Consider the following 14,950-nt stretch of genomic DNA (forward strand, 5'->3'; position numbering starts at 1 on the left):
CGAGCACGTAAGCAGTGCGCAGGCGCACATCGGGCCGCGCGCTTTTCGGAGGCCACAGGTCGGCTGGGAGGCGGGGAAGCGCGGGTAGGCCGGGTCCGAGGCCCGGGCAGGGGTCGCGGAGGGCTCGGGGGGCAGGGTCCGCAGGGCCCGGGGGCAGAGGCAGCGCGGGGGACCGGGCGGCCGGGCTGGGGGAAGGCCGGAGCCCCGGAGTGTGTCCCGCAGGGGGCGTGGCCGCGGCGCCCGCCGGTTTAGGTGAAGGTCTCCTAGGGGAGGGGCGTCCGGCCGGCGCGGGGGCAGCGGGGTTCCGCACCTCCCGGGCCGGGGACGGGCTGCTCTTGCAGGGGGTGGTCCGCGGCCCGGCCCTCGGGGTGGGGGAGGCTGTGGTGGGGCTGCGGCCAAGGGACCCTGCGCTCCGGCGTCCCCGGCCAGTGCGCCCGCCCCCTTGGAGGGCGTATTGCGAGGGCTGAGGACGCGGAGCATTTGGTCGAGTCTGTTCTAAGTGCTGAGAACCGTTCTGAGTGCTTTGCAGGATTTAAAGCCCGTGTTAGCTAAGTCGCGTTGGCTGCTCATGGTCAAGGTCGTGGCTGGTGGGCAGTGGAGCCAGACTTCATACCCTGTGCCTTTCTGCTTCTGGGGCGGGCCCAGCGTCCGCAACGCGGTGGGAGCTGCGTGGGGATTTCAGTAGTTTTTATTCCAGTGGATACCCAGAAACCCAACTATTTAGTTAGACAAATATCACATTCTTACAATAAGCAGAAAATGATCAAAATAAAAATAAAAGATTGAAATGCAGCTCATATGTAAGTGTTAATTAGCCATAAGTTTTAATTTTTTTTTTAACGTTTATATTTTAGAGAGAGTGTTCGGGCGCACAAGCGGGGCACGGTCAGGGAGAGAGGGAGACCAGGCTCCAGGCTCCGAACTGTCAGCACAGAAGCCAACCCAGGGCTCGAACTCACCAGCCCTGAGATCATGACCTGAGCTGAAGTCAGAGGCTTACGCACCTGAGTCACCCAGGCGCCCCTCACCGTAAGTTTTAGGTAGAAGAAATGCCATAACAAAGTGACAGAAATGGTAACTGTGGTCGATGTTTGTGTCATTGATCAGTGCTGGCGAAACAGGTGTTTGGGTATTCATGTTCATATTTGTTGGGTAAATAGTTGAGTTGACAGGAAGGAGACCAGGAAGGTGAATTTCGAAGACAGTGGTGAAGGTGGAAAGGAAAGGAAGGTATCCTGGGAACAGGGAGACTGGAGCTCTGAGCTGTTGGAGGAATCCCAGGATTGCAGATGCTAATAGGGGGATGAAGCCATGGAGAGGAAGCGGGTGTTCCTCCTGAGGAGAAGGTTGGTGATCAGTGTTTTCCAAGTTCCCTCTCAGGTTCTCACTTCCAGTATTGGATCAAAGAGGCTAAGCTAAAATGGTATAGTGGGAAGACGGGTGGCAGCTTGTCAGAAGTCAGTTCTACTTTTGACTCATTTATTTAGCTTTATTGCTTGAAGCAAATTAGAATCTCACTGGATCTTAAGGCTTTTTATTTTTTTTTTCTGAACAAAGATTTATGAACACTTACCTATGATGTGACAGGTTCTTTGTAGGGTATTATGGGAGATACACAGCTGTATTAAACACGGCTTATACAATAAAGGGACCCACAGATTATTATTAAGCTATATTTATGGCAGTTTGGGAGGTAGATTTTTTTTTAATGTTTATTTATTCTTGAGCAAGAGACAGAGTGTGAGCAGGGGAGGGGCAGAGAGAGAGAGAGAGAGAGAGAGAAAGGGAGACACAGAATCTGAAGCAGTCTCTAGGCTCTGAGCTGTCAGCACAGGGCCTGATGCAGGGCTCAAACCCACGAACCATGACATCATGACCTGAGTCTAAGTCAGACACTCAACCAACAGAGCCACCCAGGCGCCCTGGGAGGTAGACTTTAAAAATACAGGAGTTCTTAGTTTTTACAACACTCCTTTATTGCAGTATTCCTCGGAAACTCAGGAGTTTTCTTACAGATCGAGAGGTAAATTCTACACATCTAGCAAAACATGATTACAATCATCTGTAATTCTGGTAAAATAATTTTGACTTAATGTAAGGAGGCTTATAAAAATAACTTGAGAGAAGAAACCTAAAATAAAAGCACTTTACTGGCAGACTGTTTAGACATAGAGTGTTTGTATGTTAGCAGACTTGTTCTCATAATGACAGTTCCACTTTTTAAAAATTTGTCTTAATGTTTTGATTTATTTTCAGAGAGAGAGAGAGAGAGAGAGCAGGGAAGGGGCACAGGGAGAGGGAGAGAGAGAATCCCGAGAAGGGTCTGTGAGTTAGCACAGAGCCTGACATGGGGCTCAAACTCACAAACGGTGAGATCATGACCTGAGCTGAAACTGAGAGTTGGATGCCTAACGGACTAAGCCATCCAGGCGCCCAGACAGTTTCACTTTTAGCACTTGACGTGAACTTGGAAAATTGTGAGACACAATTGGGCATCCTGTTTTCCGTGCTCATTCTTGAGTAAGTCCCTAAGGACAGTTAGTGTAGGATGGCTGCTGCTGATTATGATCCGTGCTGCTGTGACCTTTGGGGGCAGCAGCTGGCGGGGCCTGTGCGTGGCGCCCACTCCCTGCGTGAGCATGCCCGAGGGTGAATTCCGGCCTGTTGCAGGCTCGCTCTGTGATCTCCGGTGAGGTCTCGACCTTAGCCTCAGCTTCTATATTTGTGTCATAGGCATGAGAATGGTAGTTTTCACCATATTTTCATCTTCATTATTTGACTTGATTCTTATGATTTCTCTCACGAAGCCGAGGGCTCAGTGATAGAGGCTTGGCTCAGATCATCTGCTTTTTCCTAAGGACGGAACTGAAAACCTCTGCCTGGTTTGTCCTGATTTGTTCGTCTGTGGTTCCATGGCTCTAACGTGTTGCCTTTCCTCTACTGATGAATTTTAAACCATTTTCCATCAAAACGTCATGAATGTTTTCCCTGTGTGCAGGGAAAATTATATGACTAAAACCATCTCACCCATAACAAAGCATTATTGAGTCAGCTCTTAATCTTGAATGCTTGACATCCCTGATTCACTAGCTATTTCTCTTACAAATGGCCTGTCCTCATAAATGAGAAGTCCAGTATACTTTCCGAGATGAGCAGAGATTTAAAAAGTATGCCTACAGTATTGAGTGCGTCCTTGCTTCCTTCTTGGTACTGATTCCGTTTCATTTTTTCGGTTGTTACAGAACCTCCAGCATGCAGGCCCCCAGCTCCAGGTCTGTGCACCTGAGTGAATGGCAGAAGAATTACTTTGCCATTACATCTGGCATATGTACATCAGGACAGAAGGCGGACGCATACCGGGCACAGATACTACGCATTCAGTACGCGTGGGCAAACGCGGAGATCTCCCAGCTCGGTGCTGCCGTGCTGTTCAAAAAATATGCAGAGAAATACTCTGCAGTTATTGATTCTGACAATGTCGAGACCGGCTTGAATAACTACGCGGAAAGCATTTTAACGTTAGCAAGATCTCAGCAAACTGACAGTGACAGGTGGCAGTCTGGATTGTCAATAAATAATGTTTTCAAAATGAGTAACGTACAGGAGATGATGCAAGCCGGCCAGAAAGCCAGAGAGTCTCTGTTGGCACCTGCCGACGTGTCGGTATTAATCCATAAAGAGGCCGCTGTCCTCGATCCTCCTAAGTTTAGTGTTTGTGGTGGTTCTGGGGACAGGGGGCCATTAACTGACTTGGCTCATAATACGAACGGGACCCAAGACATCCCAGAGGGCACTCCTTCGATGTGCCCTCTGAATGCCCGGCCACCTGCACTGACTAACACCAGTAAGACGTGTCCTACGTCCTTAACACCTTCCGGTGAATTTGCTACCGCAAAATTCCATGCCATACCACTGTTCGGAAGTGTCAAAAAGGAAAATAACAGCTCTCCCACAGCCAACATAGGACTGAACAAGTCCTTACCTAATCAGTCTTGTTTGCCCTCTGGCTGTGAAAATCCATGGGCGCAGAAAGCTTTTTATGGTTCTGGCATCATCGATGCACTTTCCACCCCAATAGTGAATAAGGCTTTTAGTAAAACAGAAGATAACGGCCAGAGAGAAGAGAGTAGCCTGCCTGCTTTTAAAACTGCAAAAGAACAATTATGGATAGATCAGCAGAAAAAGAACCCCCAGCCCCAGCGTGTATCAGGGTCATCGTATGGTGGTGTAAAGAAGTCTCTGGGAGCCAGTAGGTCCCGAGGCATATTTGGGAAGTTCGTTCCTCCCGTACCTAAGCAGGACGGGGGAGAGCAGCTTGGGGGAATACAGTGTAAGCCTTCGGGCACAGGCCCGGCAGAACCAGCACACATAGCTGACGAGCGTCTGAAGAACCTGGAGCCAAAGATGATCGAACTTATTATGAACGAGATAATGGATCACGGGCCGCCGGTAAATTGGGACGATATCGCAGGAATAGAATTTGCCAAAGCCACAATAAAGGAGATAGTTGTGTGGCCCATGATGAGACCGGACATCTTTACTGGTTTACGAGGACCCCCTAAAGGAATTCTGCTCTTCGGGCCTCCGGGGACTGGCAAAACTCTGATCGGCAAGTGCATTGCTAGCCAGTCGGGGGCAACGTTCTTTAGTATCTCCGCTTCCTCCTTGACTTCTAAATGGGTGGGAGAGGGGGAGAAAATGGTCCGGGCGTTGTTTGCCGTCGCAAGGTGCCAGCAGCCAGCTGTGATATTTATTGATGAAATCGATTCCCTGTTGTCTCAGCGAGCAGATGGTGAACACGAGTCTTCTAGACGGATAAAAACGGAGTTTCTGGTTCAGCTAGATGGAGCAGCCACCTGTTCCGAAGACCGTATTCTGGTGGTGGGGGCGACCAACCGGCCCCAAGAAATTGACGAGGCCGCCCGGAGAAGGTTGGTGAAAAGGCTTTATATCCCTCTGCCAGAAGCTTCAGCTAGGAGACAGATGGTGACGAAGCTGATGTCCAGGGAGCGGTGTTGCCTGAGCGAGGAGGAGGTCAGCCTGGTGGTCCGGCAGTCCGATGGCTTCTCGGGGGCTGACGTGACACAGCTGTGCAGGGAAGCGTCGCTTGGGCCCATCCGCAGTTTACAAGCTGCTGACATCGCCACCGTGACACCAGATCAAGTCCGACCAATAGCTTTTATCGATTTTGAAAATGCTTTCAGAACCGTGCGGCCCAGCGTGTCTCCTAAAGATTTAGAGCTTTACGAAAACTGGAACAGAACCTTTGGTTGTGGGCGGTAGACGGGACACTTGAAGTTTGAAGAGGGCACGTTGGTAACGTGCCCTTTCCACTTTGTAGCTTGGGAAACTGGGGGGTTATTCATCGTACTCTCAGTGTGTATTTTGAATTCTACATCTCAAAAAAAATAGAGTAGTAATAGTTGCAGTTTTACAGTTGATCGGTTTAGCCCCTGTTAATAGAAGCTTGGGTTTCCCTCCAGTTACTGCCTGATGTGCGAGCCTATTTGTACCAAATATGAATGAACGTGTTTCTTTTGTTCAAAGCGGGTCTTTGTTTTCAAGGTGGACAGTATGATGACTAGTGAGCTCACACCGAAACTAGGTTCTCATTTGTATGTGAGGAGGCATCTGATGGGTGCGTGTCTCCCGCTGAAGAAGGTTCCTTCCGCCGACCACGTGACTCGCGCGTTGGCCAGTGTGGTGGTTTACATTTGAAGCCGCTTCGCTTGGTGTGCAGTGGATTTAAGGTCTCCCCAAACAGCCGAATGAGAGTGCCAGTTTTTTGTTCTTCGTCACTGCGTAACAGTTGCCTCCTGTTACCAGGGCTGCCTGCGGGAGACGCATTCAGCGGTAGCCAGGTATAATCTGGTATCAGAGACGTGTCCGCAGACTTGAAGGATGAAGAAGGTGCATTTTCCCAGGGGGGTAGAATGTGTTTAAGATTAATATTTTATTTGGTAGTACTTCACAGCCTGTAGCATCGGTCTCTCAGAAGTGAACGTCTGCAGGTTTCTATGTGGGACCCTTTTGTAAGTAGTAGACATTCATCGTTGAAATACCAGGGCAGAGAGCTGAATAAGACGAAGAGGAGGAAGATTGCGGTCATCCCAGCCAGCACTTTGGGGAGCACGCCGTTCTTGCAGACATCTTCTGCAGGGTGGGGCTGTACGGTCGCCTCCGTAGCCTGCCTCTCTGTCACCGTCGCTTCCCGTGTGAACGTGCTCTGTTTACAACATCCTCCCTCAGGATCCCATGCTGGATGGACTGTAATTTATCCAGTCCTCTGCTCGGGGACGCTCAGGGCAGGACACGAGCCGGTTTCCCCTTTGTTCATTGTACACCAAAACACGTTGAATGCCTTAGGGATCTTTTTTAAAAACAAATACGCCTCTCCTGAGTAAAATTCTTGCATTAAATTCTTGCACGTTTTTAAGGCTGTTGGCACGTGTCCTGAATTGTCCCCTAGAAAAGTCATGCACATGTGGGATTCCTCTCCACAGGAAGCCACCGTGCCTCCTTACCTGTCCCGTGTGGACATTGGGTCCCCGCAGTTTTTGTTAGTGTTCCGCTCACATCCGTCCGTTCTAACGGTGCTGGATGCCAGCCGGTGTTCTGGGCGCTGAGAGCAGAGCGGTGAACAGTAGGCAAAGAGCCTTGGTCTTACGTAGGTGACATTCAAGTTGTAATGTTTTCTCTTGACGATGCAGTTGAAGACGGAATTTGACAGGTGACTTTAGACCGTTGTTTTCATTTTTGTTCTTGGCTCGCCTTCTATTTCTGTACCCCCTTGAAAGCTTTGTTTTTCCATCTGTGAGTTTTTCCCTTTGAAACATGCCATTACCTTTTATTAGAATTTGGATGTTAAACTGCTCGTCTCTGGTTTCAGGTAAATATTTTTAAGTGTAAAGCATGTCACATTATTAAAATGTAAAGCACGTCTCTGTCTTGTTTCATTTCTGCGTAAACAGCACTACAAGTAACCTGGGATTCCTAGGTGTTGATGTCCAGGAATTTCTGTGGGTTCTTCCCTGAATCCTCTCCCAGATCAACCCTCCCCTTTGGGTTTTACTCTTGCCACAGCTGACTAGGTCATCCGCAGTCGCCCAGGAGGTGTTTGTGTCTTACTGAGCTCTATAGCTTGGTCGTAATGTTGACAGTCGTTTTTTTCTTAACAGCCACTCCTGCCAGCCCCCACCTTCAGCAGCCTTGGTCACCAGCCACGGGCCCCTTCTCTTTGTGGAACTGAGCTGGGATTATGTCCAAGACAAAAATCTCTGGGTGGCTCAGCTCGTCTCGACTCAGGCGGAGCCCACGTCTCTCTCTCCAGAGTTAAGCTCTGCTCTGTTCAAGTGAGAATCTAATCCTGAGGGGAAGGAGGCAGGAGGTTCTGAAGCTGGAGAGAAAGTTTGAGCTGGGGAATCCCTGCGTGGTCGTTTCAGGCTTTTGCCTCATGGAAGTATTCTTCCTCTCCCGCCTTCTGGGATTCGGAGTATGCCTTCGGGTAGGAAATTTCCAGAAACTTACAGATGTCTTTGTATCTCCACGTTATGATTAGATATGAAAATCTTCGGCTGAATTCTTCCCTCCTGAGGGTTTTGTTTCTGCTGCAGTGTCTTTAGCCATATTGTTTCATTAGAGAAGTGGACACTCACCCAGGTTTTCACGTCTTTGGAAGATACGTTTCCTTCATGGAAATACACGCACGGTTTTACCAGTGCATGTAACTCGTTTGTGCATTCGTGTCTAAACGAGTTGGTAGGAATACAGTGATTAATGGGAATTTTTAAATATCAGTCCTTTTAACATGTTGGGGTTGCACATACAATTTCTTTTGTTGTGTGTTCTTCAGGAAATTCTGTTCCAATCTGTGGTCTTCTCTCATTTTGAAATTCGAATTCGTTTTCTCAATTCTAGACTTTTGTCCAGTTGGCCTCCACCCTGACCCTTGATGACGTTGGAGTCCGGGGAAAGGGCCTGGGCTTTGGAGCCGCGTGGGCCTGCTGCTGGAGTCTGACTCTGGGCCACCTAATTGTTCAGGCTCCCTTCTAACGTGAGGGTGTCTACACCTACCCTGTTGGAGAGTGAGGGTCAAATGGTCCAATACAGGTGGGAAAGACCTGGATCGTGGTTGCTCAACAGCGTGGATGTGGTGCATCCTTCTGTCTGCCCGGACTCCGCCCATGTTGACCTGCAGGGGGCATTTTCTTCTCGGCTGTTTTGCATGCCTGTCTTTTCTAGCACGTTCTGCTTCATGTTTGTGATACTTGTGTTTCATCGTACATACTGTGTCGTCTAAACTTACAGAGTAAATCTAATTAAATAAGTGTCTCTTAGTTTTGTTACTCTTTTGAGACTTCAGAACTTTTACCTAGATCTCAGATTATGATTTTCCACTTACTCATCTTTAAGTCCTATTTCTTGGCCTCCAGAATTACTCCCCAGTGTTTTTAATTAAAACCCACCTCCAGAGAGCTGATTGGAAGATAGGATTCTGTCCAGGTCTATGGCAAGAGGGCAGGTCAGATAAGGATACTTTTTTTTTTTTTTTTGAGGCTTTGGTTTAAATTTTAAAATTTCGGTTAGTTAAAATGTATATTAGTTTCAGATGTACAGTACAGTGATTCAACTCTTAGGTACATCACCCGGTGCTCGTCACAGCAAGTGCATTATTTTTTTTTTTTTTTTTGAGAGATGCTTATTTTTTTGTTAATGCTTATTTTATTTTTGAGAGAGAAACAGAGCATAAACAGGGGAGGGGCAAGAGAGGGAGACACAGAACCCGAAGCAGGCTCCAGGCTTCGAGCTGTCAGCACAGAGCCCGACGCGGGGCTCAAACTCTCGAACCACAAGTTCATGACCTGAGCCGAAGTCCGATGCTCAACTGGCTGAGCACCCCCAGGCGCCCCAGCAAGTGCTGTCCTTAATCTCCATCACCTATCCCTCCCCCCCGACTTCCTGTCTAGTAACCATCAGTGTGCTTTCTAGAGTTTAAGCGTTTGTTTCTTGGTTTGCCTCTCTATCTTAATGACACTTTTAACTTTTTTCATGGATTCCTGGCTTTTGACCTCAAATCTGGAGTTGGTGGTGAGCAAGCCAGTGGAATAGTTGTTTAAAGTCTACCCAGCTGCCTGTCCTTAAATAAAACTTATTATTTTCCAACATGCAGTTTATAATGGAGAGAGTTTTGGGGCACCTGGGTGGCTCAGGCAGTTAAGTGACTTCCACTCAGGTCACGATCTTGCGGTTTGTGGGTTTGAGCCCCAGCATCGGGCTCTGTGCTGACAGCTCGGAGCCTAGAGCCTGCTCCAGATTCTGTGTCTCCCTCTCTCTCTACTCCTCCCCCCCCCCCCACTCAAAAATAAACATTAACAAAATTTGTATAATGGAGAGAACTTTGCAATGGGCTTTAGAAAAAGACAAGTGACTGATCTTGAATAGTTTGTAATACATTCTCAGGCAATTGCTTTCTTAGTCATAAAAGTAAGGATGTCCTATTAGATAATCCCAAAGACACACCCAGATCTGCTCTTCTGTTATCAGTTACCAAATATTTATCAATTAGACAAGTGCTTACAGAGTACCAGGTGTTGGGTACTATGGGAAGTATTGAAAAAAATGTAGTTCTGCAAACTGTTACCTGTTTACTGTCACTAATTTGGCTCATGATAGAAACTTGGGGGGGGAGTGCATCTGGCTTGCTCAGCTGGTTGAGCATCCGATTCTTGGTTTCGGCTGAGTTCATGATCCCAGGGTCATGAGATCGAGCCCTGAATCCAGCTCTGCGCTGACAGTGTGAAGTCAACTTGGGATTCTCCCTCTCCCTCTTCCTCTTTCTCCCTCTCTCTCTCTGCCCCACCCCCACTCTCTCTCTCTCAAATAAATAAACTTTAAAAAAAAATCTTAGAAACTGGGAAGACGTGAAGGCTCTCGAGAGCTTTGGTGACGAGTCAAGTCAGCAAAATGTACTAGTGAATATATGAATCATTTAAGAGAAGGGGAAATATTTTTCAAATTAGGAATTCGGTGGCATCGGAGGCAGGACGCTGTGGCTAATGAGGCACCGGACCCCGGGTGTTTTGTCCCGGCCCGCTCAGGCGTCTCAGCAACCTGCAAGGTACCTGTGACCACTGGGGCCAGGCCTGAGGAGCCCTTCGAGCTGTCCTGATCTGTTCGGCTCTGAAAGATTGACCTGGGCTAAAATTAGTCTGTGCTTCCTTAGATTTGGCCAGAGCAAGCATCCTGCAGAGCAGAACCCGTGGGCTCTGCTCTCCCCTCCACCCACGGCCTGGACCTCCTCCGAGCGACCCCAGAGCAGGCCTTGCTATCTTGCTGGTCCCATTCTCCCAGGTCAGAGGGTTGCTCCCTATGTCTGTATCTAACATCTGCTGCCCAGTCGCCCTTAAAACACATGTAGAAAAAAAAAAAAAAAAAACTACATCAGCTTTTTTTTTCCTCCCAGAACAAAATAATAGCTTCATAAGAAAAGGCACAATAGGGAGCTTTTCATTTAAAATAGCGGACTAGGCCACACATTCATCTTTTCCGCCTACTTGTGCAAAAGTCGGCACTGAAAGGCCAAAGGCAGAAGTGAGCCTGACTCCAGTACGGTATTGGAGGAGAGGGGGAACGCCCCCCGCAGAAGCAGACGGCCCGGTCTTGTGACCATGTGGAACCGGATTCTGCCAAGGACCTTGAATGAGCCTGGAGGTGTGTCCCCCGCAGACATCCCCGGTGAGAGCCCTGGCAAGCCGACACCTTGATTTCAGCCTTGTTCAGGCCGCCGCCGCCCCTGATGGCCAGATGATAGATTTGAGTTGCTCTCACTGTTAAGTTTGTGGTGACGCGTGAGGGCAGCCATCCAACGCTGATACAGGCAGCCAGGGCCTTCACGCCCTCTGCTCCCTGTGTCCGCCTGGTTGGTGCCTCATGTACGGTGTCTTTAGAAAGGCCCTCCCTGAGCCCCGTGTAGGGCAGCCCCACGGACTCCCAGTCTGAGTCCACCCACCCCTGCCCCGACTCCTGGCTTTAACTGGTGAACGTCACTAACTGGAGTATTTACGCTTACTGTCCTTACGTCCCTGACACCTGCCGGCCTCCCCATCACAGCCACAAAGAGTTCCTAACAGCCGGGCATTTTCTCATTCCCCCCAGAACCACGCGGGATTCACCAGACATCTCAGAAGTCCCCGCAGCTGGGGAGACAACCAGAGAAGCAGGACAGCTCATTCCCAGGAAGCCTGCAAGTGCGCAAGACTGAGCACAGCCTGGAAAACTCCTGACCCCAGAAGACATGGTGGCCACGAAATAAAAACAGACAGCTATGCCATTACAGGAGTTACTACAGCGGGGTAACTATCTCTCCACAAACACAGTGGCATAAAACCGCCCATGTGAATGATCTCCGTCTCCGTGGGCCAGGCCTGGCCGGGCCTCTGTGGGGGGTGCTCACAGGCCTGCCCTGGAGGTGTCGGCAGGAGCTGTGGGCTCAGCTGAGGCTCAACCGGGGAAGGGGCTCCTTCCAGGCTCCTGGGTTGCTGGCAGCAGGCAGGACTGACGACCTCGGCTTCTTGCTGTCGGCTGGCCCCTGCTCCTGGTCATGCAGGCCTTCCCAAGTGGCTCCTTGCTTCTCAAAACCAGCCGGGGAGGGAGTCTGCCAGCAAAACAGGCATCAGAGGCACCCATGGCACGGAGACACCAGTGGCCCTTCACGCCCCTGCTGGACCCACTGGGTCACGGGCGCCACAGCTGTGAGATAAAGACTCAGGAAGCAGGAAGGACTCTTAACTGTCCAAATAAAAATCTTAGCGGAGGGACAGAAGTGTAAACTGAAAAAAGGCTGAAACCAACCTAGTGACGTGGGAAAGCGACTTGTGGGACTACTTTGGACCGTCAAGCAGAAGGACGGAGAGAAGGAAACTGGGAGTTAAGTGGAATGAAAGACAGATTCCAGGAAATTAATCTCCACGTAAGGGGAATCTTACGGAAAAGGAAAAGGAGAGAGGGGCGTCCAGAGTCACATTAATAAGAGGAGGTTTTTCCTGAGCTAAATACCTGAGAATTCACGTAAAATTAAAAAAAGTCCACTGAGTACCCAGCAAGAATTGAGGTTGGGGAAGGAATGCTGAGGCATCTCTGGGGGTATTAGGGCTCTCCAGAGAGATGGCCCAGCAGCTTAACAGAGAGGTACAGGAGACTGATGGTAGGAATTGTCTCCATGGCTGTGGAGGCCGAGACACCCCATGATCTGTAGGAAATAACAGGTTAGTCAGGGCTCACAAAGTTCTGGGGGCAAATGATTTTAAGATCACAGCTGTAAACCCAGGCTGTTACATGTAGGACTGAAAAGTCATAGACCCAGCAGACCCTAAATTATCACTCACACGTTCTTTATGGGAACAGGAAAACAAACCCTCAAGGATATGTGAGGCAGAATGAAAAGGTCGTCCGGATGCGGACGTTAACAAAAGGAAATACGCTGCGTGTAACTCACAGCCGTGAGCAAGGGAACCAGCGAAATGGTGTTTGCAAATGGACCTGTAAGGTTTAATGAAACTGCTAAAAAGGATTCCTAAAAATAAGAGCATGATGTTAAGAATTATCCACGGCTAGTGTCACAGGTGATTGCAACAAACAGGTGAGGGGAAACAAAAATGGAACACCTGCTGGTTTTTTATTGTGCGTTTTGTTCTGTTTGAGGGAGTTAGGTATGTATTCTGGTTAAGTTTTAATGGTGACGGACAACATCTGGGTTCAAGGTCCAGGCTGCACGCAGACCCCACGGCAGGCCCATGGGGAGTGATTTGAGGTTCAAGCGTGGTGGGCTGGAGAGCGGGGGGGTTTCAGACTCCTGCCACGTGGCACCAGGGGCTGGGGTAGCCACACAGGCCACCGGGTGAGGACGTCTGGGGAACTTCATCCCCTAAGCTTTGGGGACAGTGGAGAAAACAGACAGTGGGCCCAGATTTCTTTCTGAAATAGATAATATGGTCAGGATACCGGAATATTACTGTCCAAATACGAGGACCAAAATAAAAAGTCAGGATTTTTAGGGAGCACTTAGGGTGAGTTGTTATAAACTCCTAAGTCCCTGAGCACTGAGAGGACGGGATTCGTGTTTTGTGCAAAACCGGAGGGAATCCAGAGTCAGAAACTCGGCCAGTGGTGGCATCCCTGGGCCTTTTGATGAATTTGGAACCTTCGCTAACCACTAAACCAAAGGAAGGCAGCCACAGTGTTGCCAGGATACCATCTGTCTCAGTAAACAGAAGGGAGTCTGTCTCCCATGTTCTCAGAGATACGCAGCTGAAGACCCTGTAATGGGGTTAGTCTCTGCAGGCCTGGGACAGTCATGGCTGCTGTCGTGGTGGAATTTGGGGGTTCCAGGCAAAGCATAACCAGTGCATGGACTCTGAGCAGCGTGGTCTCTGTTCTGGAAAGAACCTGCTGTCAATGACCGCTCTTGGGAAATGGTTTCTCCGTCGTAGTCCCAGTTTTCCGGCCTTTTGTCTCCTGAGTAGGTATAGGAATTCTAGAACAGAGCTGTCCAATAGATATGCACTGTGGGAACCACCTGTGTGATCTTAAGTGTCCTAGTAGCAACATTAAAAAGCAAAACTAAGAAAGAAACAAGTGACATTAACACCCAGTTCTGTCTTTCCAGCATGTAATCGATGTAAGAGTTCTTTATGAGATATTTCACTTTTTTTTTCTCATACTGAATCTTTGAAATCCGGTGAGGATTTTACATTCACAGCACATCTCAATAGAAGTGACCACAGTCAAGTGCTTGACGGTCACAGGTGGTTAGTGGCCGCCATCGTGGAAGGGGCAGGTCCAGAAGGTTGTATCATCAGCCCATGCTTGTAACTAAGTTATGCAGTTTCCTTTAAAACTCTGTGCGATATATACACAGGCAGCCTTTTGGAGTAGGAAATCATTTAATTTCTACACCATTAGAGTGAACATTAAGAATCCAGCTTCTAGAATTAGTGAGCTTTGTGGAAACTGACTTCTGACCCAACGCTGTCCTAACACTGCTACCCCAGAGTAACTATGAGTTTTGACACTGATCTTTAAACATGCCCAGTCTTCCTTGTCACTGTATCTTGCTTCAGCCCAAGCTCACTCCGTCACCTGCAATCATGTGATGAGAATTATACGATAGAAATCATTGTCACAGGAAAAGGTAAATGGCATTTTATCTATGAGTAATTTAGAAGTACTTACTATGTATTGAGGGAGCAAAAAAAAAGGGAGGGAAAAGCTATATAAAAATAGAAATACTTGACCTTTAAAAATGTCTTTAAGATTGTTAATATCGAAGTTTGGAACTCACACAGTAGTGTTTAATATTGCATTATAACTTGCTGGATCGTGTCCTTACGTTCTGCTTCACTTGGGACAGATGACTGCATGTTTCTGACCGATCATCAACTGTTTCTCATGAAATAAGTCCTTTAGAATAATTAAATAATTAGTATTCGGGGCCCCCGGGTGGCTCAGTCGGGTAAGTGTCAGACTTCAGCTCAAGTCATGATCTCATGGTTTGTGGGTTTGAGCCCCGCATCGGGCTCTGTGCTGACAGCTCGGAGCCTGGACCCTGCTTTGGATTCTGTGTCTCCCTCTCTCTCTGCCCCTCGCCTACTCATGCTCTCTCTCTCTTGCTGTCTCTTTCTCTCTCAAAAATAAATAAATATTAAAAAAAATTTTAATTAGTATTTGATCTACGTTGATTAAACATCTAGATATGTAATATATGAGTATATGCATATTTAAATATATGTATGTCCCATTAAATTAAGGTAACAACAAAATGAATATACATGATGCATATGTATGCATATATGAGTTATGTATATGTGTTTCCCTAAATTTGTTGGTCTAAAATGTAAGTGAAAATGTTAGTAAAATAGAAATAGGGTGTAGATCGGAAAAGAGATGTGGAACT

The 14,950-nt window shown here is 48.2% G+C and overlaps 1 protein-coding gene across 4 annotated transcripts; it reads left to right on the forward strand.

Moving 5' to 3' along the window:
- Positions 1 to 6,940, forward strand: FIGNL1 (fidgetin like 1). 4 transcript variants are annotated; one of them, XM_053218708.1, is made up of 3 exons: positions 22 to 84; positions 855 to 1,029; positions 3,243 to 6,940. In XM_053218708.1, the coding sequence occupies exon 3, from the start codon at positions 3,253 to 3,255 to the stop codon at positions 5,281 to 5,283; it is 2,031 nt and encodes a 676-aa protein (XP_053074683.1). In that variant the 5' UTR covers positions 22 to 84; positions 855 to 1,029; positions 3,243 to 3,252; the 3' UTR covers positions 5,284 to 6,940. The 4 variants fall into 4 exon arrangements, with proteins under 4 accessions (XP_026901803.2, XP_026901802.2, XP_053074683.1 ...); XM_027046002.2 differs by lacking the exon at positions 855 to 1,029 and having other exon boundaries at positions 1 to 58; XM_027046001.2 differs by lacking the exon at positions 855 to 1,029 and having other exon boundaries at positions 6 to 84.
- Positions 6,941 to 14,950: the final 8,010 nt, after the last annotated feature.

Source organism: Acinonyx jubatus, chromosome A2, assembly GCF_027475565.1.
Source record: "Acinonyx jubatus isolate Ajub_Pintada_27869175 chromosome A2, VMU_Ajub_asm_v1.0, whole genome shotgun sequence".
NCBI lineage: Eukaryota > Metazoa > Chordata > Mammalia > Carnivora > Felidae > Acinonyx > Acinonyx jubatus.